At 33.6% G+C, this 24,914-nt stretch overlaps 1 protein-coding gene across 1 annotated transcript in view; it reads right to left on the reverse strand.

Moving 5' to 3' along the window:
- The window catches only part of EYS (eyes shut homolog), a 1,472,707-nt gene that overhangs the window by 587,017 nt on the left and 860,776 nt on the right, over positions 1 to 24,914 (reverse strand). The window contains 1 exon segment of the mRNA XM_044387239.3: positions 23,550 to 23,556. Within this exon segment, the coding sequence (XP_044243174.2) occupies positions 23,550 to 23,556 (7 nt within the window).

The raw sequence follows: 24,914 nt of genomic DNA on the forward strand, positions 1-24,914 counted from the left end.
AAAGGTTTCAGCCATTTATTTGAATGAATTGGGAATGGAGACAAATATCTATTTGATTTGAAGTTCAGAATATGAGAGTACAAACTATTTTCAGACAATAATTAATATTACAACATGAATAGACCCAACACTGGTGAAATCAAGAAACTACTATTTAGTTTTAAGTGCTTTGGGAAGATACAGTCCAACTGACAACAGCAAACTCAAAAACTCTTTTAATTTCATTATGTTTTGTCTTTTTATGGACTAATTTTTAAAACTTAGGTGGCTTTGTCATCATTTGATCAGTGCTTTATATAAAAACCCACACATGCACCCATTTGTAAGCTACATGAGGTCAAGAGCCATATATGTTTGGTTCATCCTTCTGTCCCAAGTGCCTGATTTTCTTAAGCATGTGAAACCTTACTATCTCTGATAGAAACTATAACAGTGTTTGCTTAAATGTGTTTGGAAAATTGAATTGTTATGTTTGAATAAAGAAATCAGGAAATACTTTACACAGAGTCATAGTAATTTGACCATATTTCTAATGTTTCCTATTCACATGTATGAATACAAATTTTATTTTTCATTATTAGTAAAGACTTAATCAAGTAAAAACAATGGTGATAGTAAGCACTGAACAGTTTTGTGAAGAAAGATTAAGTGTAAAGACTATTTCCAGTAATTATGGGCTAGAATAAAATTATAATGCCATATATTTTTCATTATCTAGAATTAAATCATAAGTTCCTGACTTTCAGTTTTCATTTTTCCAAAAAGAAGAATTTTTATCTGAATTGTATGTCCTCATATTATAATTATACCTTTGAATGAGTTTGTATGCTTTTGGTACATATAACCAAAAAGTCTAATTCAAAGTAGTAGCTTCAGCAATAAAGAAATCCCATGGCTTAAGTAAAAGCAAGTTCAAGATTAAGGTGGGCTTTCAGATGGACTCTAAAAAGCTCATCTCATTCCTCATAAGAGACTTAAATTTCCTCTGTCTCTCCATTCTGCTACTCACATAGGCAGTTTTAATCTCAGACTTGTTTTCTTCTGATTCTAATATGGTGGGCAGTGGTAGTCTAAATGACATACTTCCACATTCATGTCCAATCACTCAGTTTCCTATATTTTCAAGAGAGGTTGAAAGAATTTTCCCAAGTGTAGAATGAAACTTTCCTAGCAATTAACTGGCTAGAACTGGTCACTGATGAAGATTTCCATTGGGGAAGATGGGGTGAGTTTCCACTGAGACCTATGGGGAGAGGCTCATAGTGAACAAAATTGGTATTCTGCTTGGAAGAATACTTCAAAATCTAATCCCAGTATTTTGCCAGATTCATGCCTTATTTCTTGGCTACTAATAGCTGACTGTCAGATTCAAAGACTCAAAGTACTCTACAACATGTCCAAGCTAGAACTCTTTCATCTCCAATTTCCTGTGTCTGCTTCTCCTCCTGAGAAGGTAGTTCTTGCCTTCATTTCTAACAGCACATATTGAGTATGAGGCTGAGTCTCGCCACACACAAAAAAATATTTAAAATTTAATTGTTGGTAGGTAGAGAGTTGTCAAAAAATTTTTGACACCTCATTATTTGACTTTTCCAGTGCATAGTAACCAACAGCTATTCCTACTGCATGAAGGTAAAATAAATTTTAAAGCAGTTTTAGTGAAAAATCAGAAGTCAATAACCCTGCCCTACCCTACTGTACAAAGAAGGGTTTTAAATATGAAAAAGAGTCTGTTCTTTAAAATCTGTTTAGTAGTTTGTGATCTACTAACCAAGAAACCAAAAAAGGACTTCATAGTCTTTTCATAGTTAGCGGTCTACACGTAAAATTAAATGTGAAAGTTGGAATCTTACAGAGAAAACTGAATACCAAGCTTATTTACAAGATAGTTTGAATGACTCCAAAATGACAGAATAGTTTAAATAAAGGACATGTAATATTTAACCCTACTTCCAATAACTTATCGTTAATAGCAGGGTAATCCATGAATAATAGTTCAAAGAAGAGTGATAATGTATTGTTTCCTGGAGTATGTATTACTAGTTAATGTTAAATAATTCACAACTAAAATGCAAAATGGCTTTTTTTTTATTTCATGCATCTTGGAAGTAATATCTAAAAAATAATAGTGAACATTGTGTTAGGCGTGTATATGCAAAATTTTCTATTAAGTGTAATATTAATGTGAGAAAAGTCTACATGTATGACACTTAAATATAATTAATATAGGAAGATATACTAGACTGTTTATTAAGAAACACTGAGTCTTGATTCTTTGTTCTGCCAGCAATCAGATCAGCAACCATGTATTAGCGATAGAAACTCTCTGTGACTTAGTTCTCTTCATTTGTATTATTTCTAGGAAGAGCTTGGATTTTATCACTATGAAATACTCTACATGTTTAATACTTTATACTCCTATGTTCTACAAACTGTGTTTAATTCACCTTAAAATCCAACTTTATACAATCCATTTAAATTCATCTCAATTAGCTTAATATCTACTAATAAAGCAGGAGCAAGGAAGAAAATTAACATTTACACACTGTTTACTATGTGCCAGGTTTTGTTAAATACTCATATTTCTTAAAATGCTGCGGTGTGTTGTTTTTTTTTTTTCCTGGAAATTTAAAGATTCATGCCATTTAAAAATGCTTTTGTAGGAACTAAGCATATTTCAAAATAAATTATGAAATATTTGTTTCTTTCATGGATTTTCACAGATTGATTAGTCCATGGATTATGTCAATGACATAATTTACAGAGCAGGTATTAATCATATAATGCAAAAAAAAAAAAAAGTTTACAAAACAATACTGAAATCAAAAGCCAGAGTGAGTATTCAGTTTAAGATTGGTAGATACCTCTCAGTGTAGCCAAAGGAAATGTATGATAAATATGAGCTACAGAGGCAGCTTTTAAGAAAATAGATGATTGCAAAGAAAGCTGAGAGAGAACTAGTCAAATAGTTGAATAAATTTTTTCTGAAAGCAATTAACAACCTTTTTGGAAGGAAATACAACACCTATAATCACTATATTTCCCTTTCACCAGCAAATGGAAATAGATTATCATCAGGGAAAATTCCTTTAACAGCCACCCATAAGGACAGGAAGTAACTCTTAAAATACAAATCAAATCATGCCACTCTCCTGCTTAAAAACATTTGTTTTTGCCAGTTGCCTATGACAGAATTGCTTAATATTTACTCTGTATAGAATCTTTTCAACCTTTTTTTTCTCCTTTTGCCTTTTAATGTGGAATTATTCTAGCATAACTTACAGAGCAGTCATCCTTCCTATATTTATCTGCCATTACCAGTTCTGTCATGCATCATCCTTCATGTACATGGGTTCTGTTTCCAGGATCATTATCCTATTCCATTGGACAGACTGTCAACCCCAAGACAATCAACACTGACTTAATTAGTGTAGTTTTATGATGTCTTGACTTTGAAAGACTTGTGTTGCATATTGTCTTGTGCCTTTTGATATAAATATTGGAACCAGTTACACATGCAAACATCCTATTAAATTACATGAAAATTTACATTAGTAATTAATTTGAATTCCATGTTTTCATAGAAAAAACTGTAATTAATTGATATATCTGTGATACCTTATTGACCTATACATGAACATGGTATGTTTTCATTTTACAAGGGAATCTAAAATATTTTTAATATAATTTTATAACTTTTCTTCATAAAGATCATGTGAGTATTTTCTTAGGTTAACTTCTAGAAATCTTAGGAATTTGTTGCTATCTTAAATGGTTTTTTGTAACATCATATATTTAATTATGTTGGTATATTAAAGTGCCCCTGACTTGTATATTGAGCAACCTTGTTGAACTCTATTTTTAGTAATACTATACCATTTATGAGCAATGAAATTTTTTATTCTTTTGATCATAGTTCTTAAACTATCTTATTAGCTTATTACAGTGCCAGCACTATGAGAAAAACCACTCAAATAATGTTAATGAGATCCTTTTTCTTATTTTTCAGGGACGGTTTTTAAAGCTTTCACCTTTAAATGTAATGTTTTACTCTTCTAAACTCATTAAGGAATTTTTTTTCTGTAGTTTTCTGAAATTTTTAGCAGAATATTAAATTTTATCAGTTTTCCACTTATTGACATGCTTATATTGTAACTCTAATAGTCTAATATTAAATTTTTTTAATCCCCAAAATAAATCCCATTTCCTTATGATATTATACATATGTGAATTTCATTTTCAAGAATTCATGTTTAGAAAATTTGCATCTATGCTCATGACTGAGATTGCATTTACATTTTCGTTTTTTATGGTACCCTTTCTGATTTTCATACTAAAGTTTTACTTAGCTTCATTAAATAAATTGGGCAACATGAATTTCCATTTCTAATCTTTGGACGTGTTTTTGCTTACTTGCCACCCAAAATCTGAATCCAACTATAAAACTGTGAATTATAAAATATCCTAAAATAACTACAAAAGACTTGATTTAATATGCTGATTAGGAATCAGAATGCTATAGTAGGTAAAGTAGTGACTTGTAAGGAGATTTAATTTTAGTTTTTTTTTTTTTTAATTTTATTTATTTATGTGACAGAGAGACAGCCAGCGAGAGAGGGAACACAGCAGGGGAGCGGGAGAGGAAGAAGCAGGCTCCCAGTGGAGGAGCCCGATGCGGGACTCGATCCCAGAACGCCGGGATCATGCCCTGAGCCGAAGGCAGACGCTTAACGACTGCACTACCCAGGCGCCCCATAATTTTAGTTTTAATTTGGTCACTTACTCTGTGTTACCTCAGAGAAGGTACTTCACTTCTCTACTTCCCCATCTTTACCAGTTAAATTAGGTGGCGCCTATTCTAAAATTGTAATTACAACAGATCTAACTACAGTTAGGACTCTTGGGTTTAATTATGCACTTTATCTCTTAAAATCATAGAATCTTAGATCAATCTTTCAACCTCTTTGAGTCTCTCAGTTTCTTCACCAATGCAATGGCAATAACAAAGTTGTTCCATTATAACATCTGTGGAATTGCCAGATAAAGAATTTGCTCTAGTCTGAACAGTAGTCCCCCCATATCTGTGGGGGATATGTCCCAAGACCACCAGTGGATGCCTGAAACTAAAGATAGTACTGAACCCTATATGTAGTATTTTTCCCCTATATATACATACCAATGATAAACTTTAATTTATCAATTAGGCACAGTAAGAGATTAAGAATAATAATAAAATAATTATAACAATATACTATAATAAAAGTTATATGAATGTGGTCTCTGTATCTCAAAATATCTTACTGTACTGTACTCATCCTTCTTGTGATGATGTGAGGTGATCAAATGCCTACATGATGGGATGAAGTGAGGTGAATGACAGAGGCACTGTGATACAGTGTTTGGCTACTACTGGCCTTCTGACAGTATGGTAGGAGGATTATGTGCTTCCAGACCACAGTTGACCACAGGTAACTGAAACCACAGAAAGCCAAACTGCAGATAACAGCAGACTACTGTATTTGGGAAAGAAACCTCTTACAATGAAACACAAAGGTTTTGCAACTAAAACTTATTTTTAAAAGAGCTGTTACAGGTATATGCCCTATATTTTTCTCAGGCATATATTTAGAAAGGTCTGAAGCACAGGGTATTGCCACATTAAGCAGATCTAGGTAGAACCCTATGGATTCTAAGGAGGTATATAGTGGGACTGCTAAGAGATTCAGAAGTGCCCTCTGTTCCCATAATAAGAGGAGTAGTTCATGCTTTTACCTGTTTTGCCTGCTCACAAGAGTAAAAAATGTGAATAAAACTAAAGATGTAACTCTAACAGATAATGCATATTATACTCTATTCTTCACATAGCACCTTTACATGCATCATCTAATCTGATTCTCATCTCAATCTGGGAAACATGAAAGGCCAAAGTTCTTATGAGCCCTATATGTTTATCTAAGAAACTGAGGCTTAGGGAAGGTAATTTGATCAAAGTTGTATATCGTAGAAATTGTCTTCTCTCATCAAAGATATTCTTTAACAACAATTTTATTCTGTGAACAAGGTTGCTTATCAATTATTTTAAACATACAGTCTTTGCAATTAAAAAAAAAAAAACTCATTTAGGGGCGCCTGGGTGGCGCAGCGGTTAAGCGTCTGCCTTTGGCTCAGGGCGTGATCCCGGCCTTATGGGATCGAGCCCCACATCAGGCTCCTCTGCTATGAGCCTGCTTCTTCCTCTCCCACTCCCCCTGCTTGTGTTCCCTCTCTCGCTGGCTGTCTCTATCTCTGTCAAATAAATAAATAAAATCTTTAAAAAAAAAAAAAAACCTCATATATAAGAGGTCCAATGTGGACCCTTACATTGAATTCTCTGTAATATGAGAGAATAGTGAACATAGTGTAACAATTAGCATCACTAAATGTACAAACCGTGCCCCAATGGGCTCCAAAGGGCTTATAATCTTGTTTTTGAGTATTACTTTTAAAAGATAATTTATAGGGGTGCCTGGGTGGCACAGCGGTTAAGCGTCTGCCTTCGGCTCAGGGCGTGATCCCGGCGTTCTGGGATCGAGCCCCACATCAAGCTCCTCCGCTATGAGCCTGCTTCTTCCTCTCCCACTCCCCCTGCTTGTGTGCCCTCTCTCTCTGGCTGTCTCTATCTCTGTCAAATAAATAAATAAAATTTTTAAAAATAAATAAATAAATAAATAAATAAATAAAAATAATTTATAGCGGCACCTGGGTGGCTCAGCTGGTTAAGCGTCCGACTCCCGATTTTGGCTCAGATCATGATCTCTAGGCATGTAGCGTGCTAAAGATTCTCTCTCTCCCTCTCCCTCTGCCCCTTCCCCCTGGTCTCTCTGTCTCTCACTCTAATATATAATTATTGAGCTCTTAGCTAGTTTACAATAAATATTTAATTAATAAAGCTACTCTGAAATTGAGTTACATTTAATCTTTGAGATGATGTGTAATTTTTCCTTCTCTTGCTGTTTAATATTTAAGGCATATTATGGCTATATGGGGTTTTATAGATATTTCTGTTTTATAGGAAATCTACCCACAGAGAGATGAGAATATGTAACACTGGGAAACATTTTTACCACTTCAACTTTTCATCCCCTTGATCAATCAATTTACAGAGAAAACAAAAGGAGTGACTTGGGAATCTTCTGTTGCTCTAGGGCTCTAGCCGTCTCCTGAAAAACTTTCATGCAAATTTAGGGTGGACCCATTGCTTCAATACTGAGATGCTCTTGTATTTATTTTTTCTTATGATTCTAACAAATTACATTTTCTATATATAAGATTAGTAATAACAGTATTATAAACATGCATGTATTTATTGTGAATAAGTAACTCTGGGGCACCTGGGGGGCTCAGTTGGTTAAGTGTCTGACTGTTGGTGTCAGGTCAGGTCATGATCTCAGGGTTGTGAGATCGAGCCCTACATGGGGCCCCATGCTCAGCATGGAGTCTCCTTGAGATTCTTTCTCTTCCTCTCCCCTGTTCCACACACTCTCTCTAAATAAATAAATAAAATCTTTAAAGTTAAAAAAAAAGTAACTTTTATCCGCCAATGTACATCATCATAATAGACTCTAGGGCACAAAGTATGGATAAAAATTAAGTAGTCATGTCACATTGTATATTCATCAGAAGCAATCAGATTTAGACTATAATGGTTGCCCATAATACATTTGGGAATAAAGTATCTAATAAGTTCTAAAAAATAATTGCTGGGGTGCATTTTTTGTTAATTTATAATAAAATAAAATACAAATGCTATTACCAGTACTATTATCTTATGCAACATAACCAAATGATCTGTCTCAATAACTTATAATTAATAAAACTTGAAAACCCCCTTTTAATTTTCTAGATATACTGCTGCTTATTTGGGGCAACATTTCAAAAGTAAAATATTTGCCCCATACTTAAGAAATTAAATAGTTATTCTTCACTCATATGTATTTAAACAGAATCATAAATACTTTATACTTACTCACCAAATATTCTTTTTTCATGTATTTTATTTTACAATCTATCATATTACTTCAATAATGCCTATAGTCTAACTGTCCCCCTCAAGCTGTCTTGGCAATCATCAACTTTCTCCATGCTCAGACTTTACTGACAGATAAGAGGATAAATAGAGGTGTTAACAGTGATTATCCATATCTCACCTTGTTCCTAGCAATTTAATTTTCAACTCTTCACCTGATCTTTCAACACTGTTAGAGGTTCAAGACTGATTTCTGCTATTAACCAGCAGCTGACCACAGGGAAGAGTACAAAAGAAAAATCATGATCCACAAAATTGTGGGACATAGATATATAGATAAAAGGGAGGCCATGAAGGTTAAAAATATATATAGGTAATATGATTTTATGCACACATAAATATACACATATGAATGAATATATACATATATATAACACACATTAATATACGTATTAATGGAGTGCTCAGGGCAGGCTTCCCAAAAATATGCCAAAGTGGCATACTGATTATTCTGAATTAAAGTTATTTGAGAAACAGCTGGTGCAAGAAGGGCACTCTGACCTTCTTCTCTGTCCCACTGAAAGTAAGAAATAATCTCCAATGTTAAAGGTAACTTTCCTGCATAAGGAGGTAGAGAGACATCCTTAAAACCAAAGTCAGAAAATTCAGGGCCAAGGAGCCTATGGAAATAAACTGTTCAGTTTCTTCAATAATTAGTATCCAAGCCTAAGTTTCTTTGTCTTGTCAGTTCTTTACAAATTTATTGTTTCTTTGCCTAAAAGGTATATAAATATCCTGCTTTGGTCACTTCTGGGATCCCGTTTCTATGAGACCTCTGTATATACACAATTAAATTTGTTTTTTTTCTCTTGTTAATCTGTCTTATGTCAATTTAATTATTAGACCAGCTAAAAGAATCAAGAGGGATAGGAGAAAATTCCCCCCCTCGACAGTATACACACACACACACACACACACACACACACACACACATATACAGAGCAGTCTTTAACTTGCACTGATGGGAGTGGTTTTTGCATAAGAACATCTTCCCTCAGGTGTGACAGGTTAGAGGATTTATTTTGAAAACAGCTACTTTTAGGAAACTCTAAAAGGTCTACTGGTCACTGACACTTTAGTATGACTTTTATTGACATGAAAGTTCATTAAAATAAGTCAAGGCATAAAATACATATACGTGTCATGTTTCCTCAATTATTTAAACTACGTGGCATTTTTAAGCCACTGCTAGTCCTTTTGGAATGAAGTACGGAGAAAAGAAAGAAGAGATGATCTCTTTTTTGTTTTGAGATTACAGGGAGGGAAGGTTGTAAGCCAAAAAGTGACATTCTCAGAATGGAGGTGAAGCGCCAGAAAAATCAGGATAAGAAAAAAAGAGTGCTAGGGGTTGTAACCATCCTTGGATTGGCATTAATGGAAAGCTGAAGAACAAATACATGAAATACAGAATTTGTTTTCCTCAGACCCATTTTGAAACTATTATATATCATGAAAATTCCAGTGGTCTAATAGAAACACTGTATGTTACTGGAAGATCATCTGGTCAAAAACAATTTTAATGGTTGGGGAACCTGAGTGGCTCAGTCAGTTGAGCGTCTGACTCTTGATCTCAGCTCAGATCTTGATCTCAAGGTGGTGGGTTCAAGTCCCATGTTGGGCTCCAAGCTGGGCATGGAACCTACTTTAAAAAATGATTAATTAATTTAATATATATACAAACACATATATATATATATATGAACAATTCTAATGATCAGCATATTGGATCTGGACTGAAGACTGGAATGGGCATTCACTACCTCATAGCTGTGCAAATTTTGGGCAAAATACAGTATTTTTTCATTTTCTTAGGGCACATATTTTGAAAGTTGACTCTATTTTGATTTTGGAGAAATAATCTGAAACTTATACTATTGAATAGAAGAGCTAACTTATATTTAACTTTATTAAGCAAAGCAATAAATTTCATTTCAGAAAATTACTTATATTTTACATCATTTATCTATATTACGGCTGTAAATGAATGGGTGAATAATTGAACATTTTAAAAGTAACCACTGGCTTTTAATAAGCCTTTAAAAACCTGTCAATTCTCAGAATGCCTCCAAACTGTAATAATCAACTTTGTTTTTATTTTTCCTACTATTAAAAAAAAAACCTTTCACTTCACAATTTTGAGGACACATACTATAACTCAAAATGCATTCTTTTAATTTCAAAGTTGTTAAAGATAAAGATGTGTTAATTTGAGTGATATAAAGCTTAGAGAACAAAAGATATGTATTTCCTCGGGAAAATATCTTGTAAAGATTTGAAGCTTCCTGTCATCTGGATGTCCTTGTACATCTCAGTGAGCTCAGTGGGCTATGCAGGATAACCTGACATATTAAGGTTAAAAATTAGTCTGATTTCATTCAAGGACTGCTGGATATGTCAGCACATAGAAGGTTTGGTGAAAAATGTATCAACTCTAAAACATTTAACTAGTGGAATTTTTACTCCACTTTCACTCACACTTCCCATCATCTAATGTTGCCATTTCCTGAGGCTTTTGTAGATTCTGTGCTATCAATCACCATGCTTCTCTACTTTTCCCATTGCCAATTTCAGTTCCCAAATTCTCAAGTCTGTTTAGTCTGTTACCATTTGCCAATTGTTTTTCAGCTTCCAAATTTTTACATGTTTTCTCCTCTACCATTACCTTTGTTCTAGTGGATTTCTACCTTAAAAAAATGTTTTGCTCATTATTTGTGGGATTTCAGGAGAAAGCATAGGTAAATTTATAAGTTTAATCAATCATCTTTAACTGGACTGCTAGTTTTTGTTAATCTACATCTTTCAGTTAGAAAGACTCCAGAATTCTTTATGTTCTTATAGAATTACTTCTAAGTATAGTTAATAAATACCCAGCTTGAGTTTTAAAGGAACATCCAAAATACATGCGAACTCTGCCTCAACCTAACAGGATTATACTACAGTTCTGATCTTGTTGAAACTAAGTTTATCAAGAGATCCTAGGCCTGTAGAATCTGCCCTCCTTACAGAGGAGTATTCTATATTATTGCATAGTTTATTACTTTCAATTTATATCTTCAAATGTTACTTAAGCTAATGCTGTCCACAGGTTGATCCTCACATTCAAGACTCTACAGCCTTGGAATGATATTTTTTAATCCGAGACTTCATCTAATATTGTAAATCCAATGGGAAACCTTAGATATACCTGATACTCTTGAGTTTTTCAATTTTTGGAATTCATCGAAAGGTGGGAATTATGCAATTAGATGCATAATTTAGTTTATAACATAAAAATACTAATCAGAACTATTCTGGTTTATTATAAAAGCAATGTCACAATGGATGTAGCACTAAGTGAGACTAGGGATTTCCCAGACTTGCTGGATATTTGCTAATTCTAACAAGAAAGTGTCATAACTGAATAATCAGACTCCATTTCCTTCCATTCTGGGAAAATGTAGGGCTAGATTTACATAACAAATATATTGGCTAAACATTTTATTAAGCACTTTAAATGCACTATTGAGCTGAAAAAGGATCTTCAGAGGCCAACCTTGATACGGAAGTTGAATACTATACAAATGGAAGTGCAATGAAGACAGTTATATTCCTGAAGGCTGACCTCTGTGGAACTCTGGAGATATTAATCTTCTATTTTGATGAGGCACATGATATGAAAGATGAATGTAGGTCCCATTCAAGATTAGTAATCAAATAGAAATCCCTGTATAAACTGAACTCCAAAAGGGAGATATAATTAAACCTGCCCTATAGAAGTTGGCAAAGAAATGACTGTTTGGCCATAGTGCTGGGGGAAAAAGGGAAAAAAATATCCTGAGAATTTATAACCAAAATTCAGTCCTCCTGTATGTTTGCAGAATGAATTCAGCATATATATAGTGCATTCTAGATATATTAATTTAATATATGTGTGGACTCATATTCATTTAGGAGGAGACCTCAAATCTAGAATATATTTTGAAGTGATACACAGTTTGTAGTACCTAAACATTTGGCAGAAAAAAAAAAATCACAAAGCCTAAGTAGAATAATACATTTTTAAAGCCAGAATTCTAAGAATTCCTACAAATAAAACTCCAAGGCAAGGTGCTTTCAAAGAATTGTCAAAAACAAAAACAAAAAAACACATGAACAGAAAACTATCAGGAAGAGTATAACAAACAGACTTTGGTTAATGGAATAATCTGGTGTAGAACATAAAATAGTTTTGCTCAATATGTTTAAAAAGTAAGAGATAGAATCAAAAATGTAAAGAATGAGAAACTATTATATATGACCAAGAATATCTGAAAAGGAATCAAATAAAACTTGTAGAAATGAAAAATAAAATGCCTGAAATAAAAATTCAGTGGAAGACACAGTTTAAAAGATCATTAATCTACTGAAAGGTAGATATGAATAAATATTCAGAGTGCAGCAGTGAAAACACTAGACAAAAAGAATGAAAACAAGGTCAAGAAACATGCTGGATAGAGAGAAAAATCTAATACATAATCAGTTGGAGTTCAGAAGGAAAGAAAAAAATACGGAAAAGCAATATAGAAGAATTAATGCTTGAAAATTTTGCAAAATATAGCAACCTGAACAAAAGAGGACAAGATTTAGAGATAAGACTAAACACATAATAACTGATTTGTGGCATAAATAAGATGGAGTTAAAAATATTAGATAAAAAGAAGGGCAGAGATGAGAAACAGTGTCAAAGATCCTTGTATTTGGTATGAAAATGGAATAAATATTGATAAAATTTATACATGGTACATATATATGATGAAAATTTAAAGATTAACATTAAAGAAACAAGAACGACAGATTAATTTACAATTTTAGAAGAAAGACTCAATAAAAAGCTCCTGCAATCAAAAAGTAGGCAAGGAAGAAAAGACAAAAGGAAAAAATGCAGAACACAAATAAGATGATGTAATACTTATAAATATATCTGAAATCACAATAAGTATAAAAGTGATGCACTTAACTCATCTCTGCCATTTACAGTGACAAACTAAAACTTAAGCACATGAAAAGGCTGTTTTCCAAACTTCTTAACTTTGCAGCCAGAGTGATTTCCTTATGTTTTAGTAAAGTAACAGAAATGTTGGGGGAAAACAAAGGTGTTTGAGAGAGAGTTAAAGTATGCTATGGGGATACATTCAAAAACCAAACAGCTGAAGGATTTTGAATAAGAGTTCTGAGATATGAGGAAGATATTGTACAGTAATGGAAGTACAAAGAGTTAAGAATTGTCAGAAGCCTCCTAAGAAAAATTAATATAAAGGAAGGACAGGATTTATCGTAAAGTCATTCAAATACTAAAGAAATCAGGAACAGGTACTGACCTTTTTTTTTTTTTTTTTTGGTCTAAAAAGATCAAGGAACAAAACAGATGTCCTTGAAAGCAAGAGAGAGAAAGTAAATATTTCAAAATGTTACAGAGACAATATTTTGTCCTCATGAACAAAACTGAAATTGTTCATAATTAAAAGTATATGTAAAAATATCAATTTTATGTGGCTTAAGAAGTAAATGGGAAAACAATTATTTAATGCTTTTGGCATCACATATAGCAGAATACTTCTGTGATTTTAGGAAAAAGAAGTATTTCTTTAAAAAGACACAAAAACACGTGGCACCTGGGTGGTGCAGTCTTTAAGCGTCTGCCTTCAGCTCAGGGCGTGATCCCAGCGATCTGGGATCGAGCCCCGCATTGGGCTCCTCACTAGGAGTCTGCTTCTTCCTCTCCCACTGCCCCTGCTTGTGTTCCCTCTCTCGCTAGCTGTCTCTCTCTTTCAAATAAATAAATAAAAATCTTAAAAAAAAAAGACACAAAAACAATAAATAAAAAATGAAAGGATGGATATGTCTGAGGACATTAATTTAAGGACTTGTATTAATCTGAAAACACTAAAAATAAAAAACAAGCCATAAACATCAAGAAGACATTTGCAAAACATAAAACTGAGATCAGTAATTCAACATTAAACACAGAATCCAAAATTAAACATGGACAAACTGAAACTATAATCCAATAAAAGCAATTAATCCAGTCAAAAAAGGTGTAAAAGTCTTGGAAAAATTTTTCTGAAAGAGAATATGAATTACCAGTAACACAGGAAAAAAGGTAATCTTTATTAGTATTCAGGGATTGCAAATTACTCCAATGAGATATTTTTTATAATTACCTAAATGGCAAAAATTTTACAGCCTGAAAATACCAGGTGTTCCCAAAGTTATAAAATAACCAGTGCTATGATAGAATTTGATTAGGATTAGGTACAAATGAAGTCATTTTGGAAAATGCTTTCACATAATCAAGAAAAGTTGAATGTTTTCACCCTTCAGGATACAGCAAGTCTACTTCTATGCTTATGCTCCCAAGAAGCTCTTTTGTGTATACACTAGGAAAAATGCAATATGCATCACCATGAAAGATTCTAATAAGTAAAATATTGATCAAAAAGTAAGCAGCCAAAAAATGTATAAAATATTTTAAAGCTTATGTAATTTCAAAACATCCAATAAAACAATGCATTATTTAGAGTTATTATATATTTTATATAATACTGCATATATATGATTATATTGTTTAGTGATATATAATTATAAAAAAAGACTAAAGATTAATAACCAAAATGAAAGCCATGGGATATGGGTGTTTAAAAGTTGCTGATAATGTTCTACTTCTTAAGTTATGTGGACAGTAGGCATAGTTCTTTCTTTTATTTGTCATTCATTATTTATGTAGGTTAAAAGTCTTCATTGTATTATTGTATTTATTCACTATGTAACAAAAACAATTTAAAAAGAAAAGTAAAACTTAATAATTCTGAGTGGGATGATGGTTAGGCTAGTTTCCAGTCTGTTGCCTGAATGACTCTGGATTCTCTATGCAATTTTACGCCCAAGAAAATGTCTCCATTTTAAATGACATATCTGACTATGGACTCTACTTTACCTGTGTCAGATGTTGCACTGATTTAAGACCTGGATAGTTCTATATCTACCTTGGGAAGCAGAGCTATGGCCTTAAAATGAACAATCTGGGGCATACAGAAACTCAACTACTTAGTTTTCTTAGCTATTTTGCCATAGCATATCCTTCCATTCACTCTTCCCCAAAAGCCATATTTTGCTTTCATAACACTTTTTAGCTTTTCCTAAAAATAGGGAACTATTACAAAGAAGTTTAAATAACAAAATTAATATAACTCATATATTAAAGTTTGTTTACCAACTCTAAGAATTTTCAATAACTCAATCTCAAAACTCTTAGCTTCATGTGCACAATTGACACATTGTTCCTCTTCATAAACAAGGATGAAAACATTCATGAATAATTGGTTCCATATTCATCTTACTAGAACTTTCTAAGACTCCTGTGAATCCAAGGAATCTTGGGAATCCTAGAAGGGGACGTGACATCGCTTCTAGCTCTATAGCCCTAAGGCTTGCCCATAGGCACTCTGCCTCTCTGCCTTTATTGAGATAAAATTTCTTCCCTTCCTGCTTTGAGAAATTAACAAACTGGGTGATAGCTGTTGCTTCTTACCTTAGACTCTAAAAGAAGTAATATTCAGAACTAGAATTAGTGAAACATTCCCCAAGGTTACTAGAAAAGGAGATTCTTCATCTTTGCCAAAATAAATGAATTCACTGAATTTATTCTTTCATTCAATTAGTCAGCTATGACAGGCCAAGTGGCCACTATGAGTCAAGAACTGTTCCACCTATTTATCATTTTTTCTCTTCAGGGAATAATTTTTCTCATTTGGGAGGAAATTGTTTCTCATCCTTGATGAAATCTTTAGTGGCTTCTGTTGTCTCAGACTTCCTGTGCCCTTTATAGTATATTCTGGAATTAGATTAGGATGCCATAATTCATTATAGAAGGAAATAAGCATCAAGACAGTATGGTACTAGCATAAAAACAGACACATAGATCAATGGAACAGAATAGAACACCCAGAAATGGACCCTCAACTCTATGGTCAACTAATCCTTAACAAATAGGAAAGAATATCCAATGGAAAAAAGACAGTCTCTTCAACAAATGGTGCTGGGAAAATTGGACACCCACATACAGAAGAATGAAACTGGACCATTTTCTTACACCACACACAAAAATAAACCCAAAATGGACGAAAGACCTAAAAGTGAGACAGAAATCCAACAAAATCCTAGAAAGGAACACAGGAAGCAACCTATTTGACCCCAGTTGCAGCAAATTCTTGCTAGACATGTCTCCAAAGGCAAGGGAAACATAGGCAGAAATGAGCTACTGGGACTTCATCAAGATGAAAAGCTTTTGCACAGCAAAGGAAACAGTCGACAAAACCAAAAGACAACCTATAGAATGGAAGAAGAAATTTTCAAATGTTTTATCAAAGAGTTAGTAACCAAAATCTATAAAGAACTTATACAACTCAACACCCAAAAAACAAATAATTCAGTCAAGAAATGAGAAGACATAAAAGACATTTCTCCAAAGAAGACATACAAATGGCCAAGAGACAACGTGAAAAAATGCTCAACATCACTTGGCATCAGGGAAATACAAATCAAAACCACAATGAGATATCACCCCACACCAGTGAGAACAGCTAAAATTAAGAAGTCAGGAAACATCAAATGTTGGCAAGGATGCGGAGAAAGGGGAACCCTCTTACACTGCTGGTGGGAATGCAAGTTGGTACAATCACTCTGGAAAACAGTATGGAGGTTCCTCAAAAAGTTGAAAATAGAGCTACCCTATGACTCTGCAACTGCACTACTAGGTATTTACTCCAAAGATACAAATGTAGTGATCTGAAGGGGTACCTGCACCCCAAAGTTTACAGCAGCAATGTCCACAATAGTCAAATTGTGGAAGGAACCCAGATATCCATCGATAGATGAGTGGTTAAAGAAGATGTGGTAAACATATATATGCACACATATATACATACACACACACATGCATGCACATACATACAGAATGGAATATTACCCAGACATCAAAAATTGAAATCTTGCTATTTGCAACAACATGGGTGGAACTAGAGGGTATTATGCTAAGTGAAATAAGTCAGAGAAAGACAATTGTGATATGATTCCAATCATATGTGGAATTTAAGAAACAAAACAGAGGAGCATAGAGGGAGGGAGGGAAAAATAAAACAAGATGAAATCAGACAGGGAGACAAACCATTAAGAGAGTCTTAACCAAAGGAAACAAACTGAGGGTTGCGGGAGGGGAGGTGGGTGCGGGATGGGGTAACCGGGTGATGGGCATTAAGGATGTTTTGGGATGTAATGAGCACTGGGTGTTATAAAGAACTGAAGAATCACTGAACTCTACCTCTCAAAGTAATAATACACTATATGTCGATTAATCGAACTTAAATAAAAATAAAATTATAAAGAAAAAAAGAAGGAAATGGAAAAACTGAATAAAAATACAAATTAGACTCAGCTGCAAGTATCCAAGTATGAGAGTCAGCTCTCCCAATTGTCTGAAACTAGTCTTGACTTCGCCCATTACAAATTAATTAATCTCAGAAGTCAACATGGGAGATGTGTAGGGATGAGAAGGGAAGTCATCAGAAAAACACACAGATTCATATTTGGTTCAATAAGTCTAGCACGTTTATCATCTACTTTCCCTTGACTTGAAGGAACATATTTAGCCATTGTCAGAACTCATCAAACCTAGACTTTATTTATTTCTAGGAAATGACAAGTACAAATTTAAGTCTGTTTACTGGTCAATTTAATGGAGAATTTGGTAAACCAAAAATCAAAACCAAAATAGTAAGGAGGGCACGTATTGCATGGTGCACTGGGTGTTATACACAACTAATGAATCATCGAACTTTACATCAAAAACCAGGGATGTACTGTATGGTGACTAACATAATATAATAAAAAATATTAAAACAAAAGACAACAAAACAAAAACCAAAATATGTAGATATTTCAGCTACAAAAGTTGAAAAAAAAAAAAGAAAAAGGTATACTAGCTGAATTAGGAGACATTTAAATGTGTCTATTTAAATAGACATCAGAAACAGAAAATGCTTCCCAAATATTAATATACATACTGGTACCTACTTAAAAAAATAGTACGTCAGGGAGTTTATATGAGACACAAAACAAGAGTTAGTGGAAGAAATAGCTAAAAATCGCTGTCATTTCAATGCAGCAATTTTGTCATCATTGGTCCATCAAAGTTGAATATGTCAAATTGACATCCTGGAATAATCACATACATACCATCCCTCAATTGTAAAGCTTGATCTAACCCTTATGTTTTTGTGAAGGAATTCAACTAAGAACACCTTGATATCTCACATAAGATGAAAGAATGCATTTTATAAATTAATTTGAATTAAAATTATAACATTTAGCCCACAATTTTGCCACAGGGAATGATTAATTTTGAGCACCGATTTTTCTTATTACAGATCTTCTCTGATATATTTTGGGGTTACATCCCAATAAGCCTATCACAAATCAAAAATATTGTAAGTTGAAAATATATTTATTTTTATATTTATTAATGTTTTTTTATTATATTATGTTAGTCACCATACAGTACATCCCTGGTTTCTGATGTAAAGTTTGATGATTCATTAGTTGCATATAACACCCAGTGCTCCATGCAATACGTGCCCTCCTTACTACCCATGAAAATGTATTTAATACACTTAACCTAGCAAACATCATAGCTTAACCTAGCCTACCTTAAGCATGCTCAGAACACTTACATTAATATACAGTTGGGCAAAATCAAGTATTGAATATCTCATGTAATTTATTGAATACTGTACTGAAAGTGAAAAACAGAATGGTTGTATTAGATGGTACGGAATATTTGTATCGGTTTATGTTTGGGCTTTTGTGGCTGACTGGGAGCTATGGCTCGCTGCCCCTGCCCAGGATCACAAGAGTATCATACTACACATTGCTAGTGCAGGAAATGATCAAAATTCAAAATTCAAAGCACATTTTCATTTTTGCACCATCATGAAGTCAAAAAAAATTGTAAGTTGAACCATTCTAAGTTGGGAACCATCTGTATTTATTTTAATGAAACAAAATCATGACGGTAGTACCTACCATTTATTTTATTAGTCAACTCACATTCATTAGGCAAAAGAAGATTTAAAATAAAATTTAAAGTTTCTAAAATAAAAGAGGAAAATTCAACTGTAATTTAATAAAACTCTAGGTATATTTATCTTGTTAATTTTATGTAGTTTGGGAAATTAAGGGTTGAAATATAAGTCTAAGCGTTATCAATAACATCAAATTTGGTGGCATGTTTATTTAATAGCATATAAATGGAGAATATTTACCCAATGCCATGGCACATAAAATAGTATCAGTGATACTTTAATATAAATAGAAAAAAAATAGTAATTGCTATACATAAGCCAAACTGTTGTCAGTAAATGTTTCTCAACTAACACACTTAAGCACTAATGAATAAAATATTTGCTAATATGACCTTTTTAGAATTCATGATTACAAAGCCAACACAGAAATCCTAATGCCACTTATAAGTAAATGCTAGGAAATCAAATATAATTGTATTACATATTAACAAATAACAGTAAATAAAAGGCCACGTGCCTATTTTTCACATTAAAAATTATTTAAATTCCTTTTGATAGATGTCAGAATTATAGTAAGCTATTGCTTATTTAACCAATGCTATAAATGGTCACTAAAAGAATTAAAAAGGATCTCTGGGACACTCCTTTGAGACTTGTGGATCAACAGCCAGAATGGTTCCCCCATAGAATGAGTCCACCTGTGTCAACATAATTTAGAGAAGCCTATAGCCCACCCTTGGTAACATGACTTAGTTGTTAATACTAGGAAAACTTTGTGCTGGAGAGGTAAGACTATAAGTCAATAAATAACTTCACTTTTTATTTCAGGATATTCCTATAAGCCATTTTATCAGAACCAATTATCTGCTCATCTGATCAAAATAGCTCACTTATCAAGCAATATGCTTACTTATCAGGGATTGCTTCAAAACCTTAGCTTAACTACATCTACAAATTCTTTTTTTTTTTTATAATTCTTGCATCTAAAAATTCTAAGCTATTATACTCCCATTTTTGTTCACTTTCAATCACCCAACTGGAAAGACCCTCTCCTTTTATCATTTTAAACTCACCGCTCCCCCATATTCCTGTAACTATCCCACTTCTGACTTCCCTTCAGAGATACTGCTAAGATTCTGTCAGTGTGTTCTCCCCTACTTCAGTGCATCATAATAAACTTATTCTTGTTTATAAATACACTACATGCTGATATTTTGGCAACTTCTACATATGAATTCATAATTTGACCAAGGCTAGAATAAATACTAAATAATGTTCTCCTGTTGTTAAAGTATAATGAAAATACACACATATGATACCATGGGAGATGGCTTTCCTGTTTAAGAAAAAAGTAACTAGGAAACAGCACATGCATTTCTCACTACCAGTCACTCATCTTCTATTTATTTATTGCTCATTAAGATTACTGCTTAGAATCATAGAATGAATACAGGAGAATACTCTAAAAATGACTCAAATCCTATTGGTATTCTAGAAGCTTATCAAGTTAATTATAAATTTGCACACTCCATGATGACAGGAACTGCAGATCATAACTATTTTCACTTCCTGCTATTAATATTGATGGTCATGGTTAATTACCAGTTTCATCAGAATTAATTCAACATGGTAAATTTTCATGTACAGACTGTTTCAAAAACTTGCATTAGAAGCAGAAAGTCTTTGTTAAGATGTAGCATGTTATGTATTCAAGAGGAGCAACACAGTATAGTGATTAAACAATGAGTTTTGTCGTCAGAAAACCTAGATTCAATTTAATAACTTTGAGTCTTTGGGTAATTTACTGAAACTTCAATTTTCCTCAACTATGAAATACTATAGCATTTGTGTTGTCCCAATTGTAATTCTCCTAACTCTCTTTCAAACTCAGCTCTCTTTGGTCACAGGAAAGGGCAGGGAAAGCATTCAGGACAATGGACGGTCACAGTTGTTTTCAAACTGAGCTGTTTCTCCTGGGGTCTCCCGCCATGACACATTGGCCAATCAGAACACAGGTGAGAAAACATGGACTTATAAATATCCTTCCTTTTTCTTTTACACTATGCTCAAATTAGTCATATACTAGCAAGTCTGAATTACCAAAGACAGTCTTGTGCTCACAAATCCTTATAAGTGTTTCCCGATGTCTTCCTTTTGTTAAACTTCTCATGCTATATCTATTATCTAAAACTAATATATGATAATCCTCCTATTCATTGTTTTTCTTCTCCTCAATATATCCACAAATATGGTTTACTTCATAGGTTGCTATGAATATTAAATGAGAAAAAAATACTGAATACTTAACACAATTTCTGGCACATAGTAAATACTCAATACCAGGCAACTATTATTATCATTATTGGGTCCTAGGTCCAGTTTGCCACTTACTAATTCTGTTATATTAAATAAGTCACTTGAACCTGTAGGCCTAATTCCTCATCTTTAAAATGAGAATAGTAGTAACAACCCTCATTTAATTTGCAAGTCTCTCGTATCAAATACATTACTGTTCTGGATTTTTTTTTTTAATGAAACTCATTATGCCATTCAGCCCAAGAATCCTTCAGTTAGTTCCCCTGAACACAAATGGTTAATGTCTCCTCATTGTCCTCTATACATGCTATCCTACTGTACTACCTTCACTAGTAGCTAACTACTTGCATGTCCGTCTTTAACACTAGATTTTAAGCTACCTTAATAATGTCACATTTTAGATACTCTATGAAGATCTGCTACAATATGGAAATGAAAAACAAGGAGATGTATTATATTATTGGTATTGTTTACTTTAAACGTAAGATGCCTGTTTTTCTCTGCTTCTAGATTTGGAGAGCCCTTTCAAAAGTGATGCAATGGTACAAATCCTCTCCAGGAGATCACTGGGTATATGCAAGGTGAAGTAGTTAACTCACTCACCTAGAGTGAAAAAGTATAGGAAATACATTTCTTCTTTTTAAAAAGACTCTATTAATTGAAGAAATGTGTTCATTTGGAATTTCTTTGGTTCCCCACTGCTCTTTCATCTCAGAAGAGCCAATTATGCTAGTCATTTGGCTCACTATTCCTTATTATTGCCAAAGTGATACAAGCCAGGATCAGTTTAAAATAATTTCTTTGCCTCAAAGGCATGTAGGTCATAAGAAAACACACACACACACATATTTTCCAACTTGCACAGGTTTTTAGATTTTCCATTGCACACTGCATGCTAAAAATCACTATTTAGACCAAACATCTTACACAGGACTGAACAAATGAGACCATTCAATTGGTCACTGACTTGAAACAGTTTAGGGAAGGTACAATTCTATGAAATGCACACATTAAATCTACCAAGCAGCAAGGATTCAGTACCATAAAGGCAATAGAGACCTATTCAGTGGAATATGGAAATAAGTTACTCCAATATAAAAAAAAGAAAGGCTCTTTCCCAAGTGTCAGGCCCTGCCCTTTTTATTTTTTAAAAAAGATTTTATTTACATATTTGACAGAGAAAGAGGGCACGCGCAGGTGCATGTGCATATGAGCACCAATTGGCGGGGGCGGGGAGGGGGGTGCAAAGGAAGAGAGAGAAGCAGGTTTCCCGCTGAGCAGAGAGCCAATAATGCAGGGCTGGATCCCAGGACCTCGGGATCATGACCTGAGCCGAGGCAGCTGCTTAGCTGACTAAGCCACCCAGGCACCCTATGCCGTGCCCTTTCTTCAAGAGTCCTCTACCAATGGCTCACCAAATCCCTTGGACCAGCTCTGGTGGTTTTCCAATGAAAACAGTACTTCCTTCTTCAAGGGCTCTACTTATCACACCCTCCACTGTGGATTTGTTTTTGGTTCTCCAATTAAAAGTGGTTTCCTTCTCTTCTTACCTCCTAAATATTATCAACATTTTTAAGATTTTACTTATTTGACAGAGAGAGAGACAGCCAGCAAGAGAGGAAACACAAGCAGGGGGAGCGGGAGAGGAGGAAGCAGGCTCCCAGCAGAGCAGGGAGCCCGATGCGGGGCTTGATCCCAGGACCCTGGGATCAGACCCTGAGCAGAAGGCAAACGCTTAATGACTGAGCCACCCAGGAGCCCAACATATGTTTCCTTGAATGTCAGTCTCCCCACCTCAAATCCTCTGGGCAGAAAGGAGGCTGAAGAGCTGAAGGGAATTGGTCTCCTAAGTATTATCTAATGCTGCACTTGCATCCTTAATTTTTTATGCCAGTACATATGTACTATCTAACCTGCTGGGGAACGAGCTACTTGAAGACAGGGAAATAACTCATATTTTATTTGAAACACTCTCCCAATACCTCACATTGTCATTTTAGAGTCTTAACATCATAGAATTTTATAACTGGAAGGAAAGTTTTGATATAATCACTTCAAATTCATATGTTTTGCACCTGTAGTCTATAAATGGTTTGGTCCCTGACTCATGCTGATAATTGCTCTACCAGTGTAACTGAAATTTGCCTTCCATTCCTTCCCACATGCTCCATTGCTAATTCCCTTATGCCTTTTATTCATTGTTGTATCTTGGACACTTCTGCTTTCAGTTCATAAATGTTTTTCACTATAAACAGTAGCAAATCATGGTATTATTCATAAGTACTTCAGAAACATTACAACAGAGCCAGTGGGCCAGCAGAGAAACTTACTACTGTATCAAAATACTGCTTCAAAAGGAAACATGTGTTCAATGTTTGATAATACATGGCTTGAAAAAAAGCCTTTGAAAATTAGAGCAATGCAGAATAGGATAAAGGTTTCAGAAACTATTTGTATTCATATCAGTGTTCTCCTATTTAGTGGCTGAATGGGTCAAAAAAGTCATAGTTTCTCAATCTCACTTTTGTTATTCATAAAATAGACCTCTCATTTCTATCCTTGTTATTTGACCACTGTTCTCAGTTATACTTCAGCAAAAGCACTACATGTAGTTAGTATATGCATGTTTCTTTGTGTCTGTTTTCATCCTCTTTTTCTGCAGAATGTTTTCTAACAACTGTATTCTTAGCAAACTGATTTTTTTTGTCATCTCAACATAAATACTGAATTTCCCTATAAAACTGTACCATGGATTCAAAAGGGCATTTAAGTGGTCTTATTATATTTTTTATTATCCCTTGTATATGCTTCTATTAATATATTAATTTTGAATAATATTTACTTTGTAAAATAGCTTTCTCTCCATTTGAATGTAAAATTTTATGGCCAGAACTGAGTTTGTTTCTTTTTAGCTCAAGACCTTGAGCACACATAATAGATGCTTATAAAATTAGTTGAATGGATAAAAATAAAATGATTTAAGAAATTTTTAATTTCTCAATGTTTTTAAATTTCTCTCTATACTCAAAAGCTCTGTACAAGAAAGTATATTATTACTAGTATGTGTAATAATACTAAATGATCCATCTGTCAGTTCTATTTGATGACTGGTTAAGTAATATCAATATTACTCATATTTATGTAGCTTACTCTGTGTCAGATAATATGTGAAATGTTTTATAAGCATTATTTTATTCTCCATAATAACCATATTAAGAGCTACTATAATCCCAATTTAAGTTGAGAAATCTAGGCCTTTGATAGCATATGTATCTTCTCTAACTCTTACATAAAAACCTTCTATATTATAATGATAGTAACTGATTTTATATTAATGTAAAAAGTTATTTTCTTATGAATTTATAAGGATACAAAGGTAATAAGGTAATATTATAGAAAGAGTCTATTTTTCAAGGTTTTATAACAATAGAAGAGAGTAT

The sequence above is a fragment of the Ursus arctos genome, unplaced genomic scaffold (genome assembly GCF_023065955.2).
Source record: "Ursus arctos isolate Adak ecotype North America unplaced genomic scaffold, UrsArc2.0 scaffold_29, whole genome shotgun sequence".
NCBI lineage: Eukaryota > Metazoa > Chordata > Mammalia > Carnivora > Ursidae > Ursus > Ursus arctos.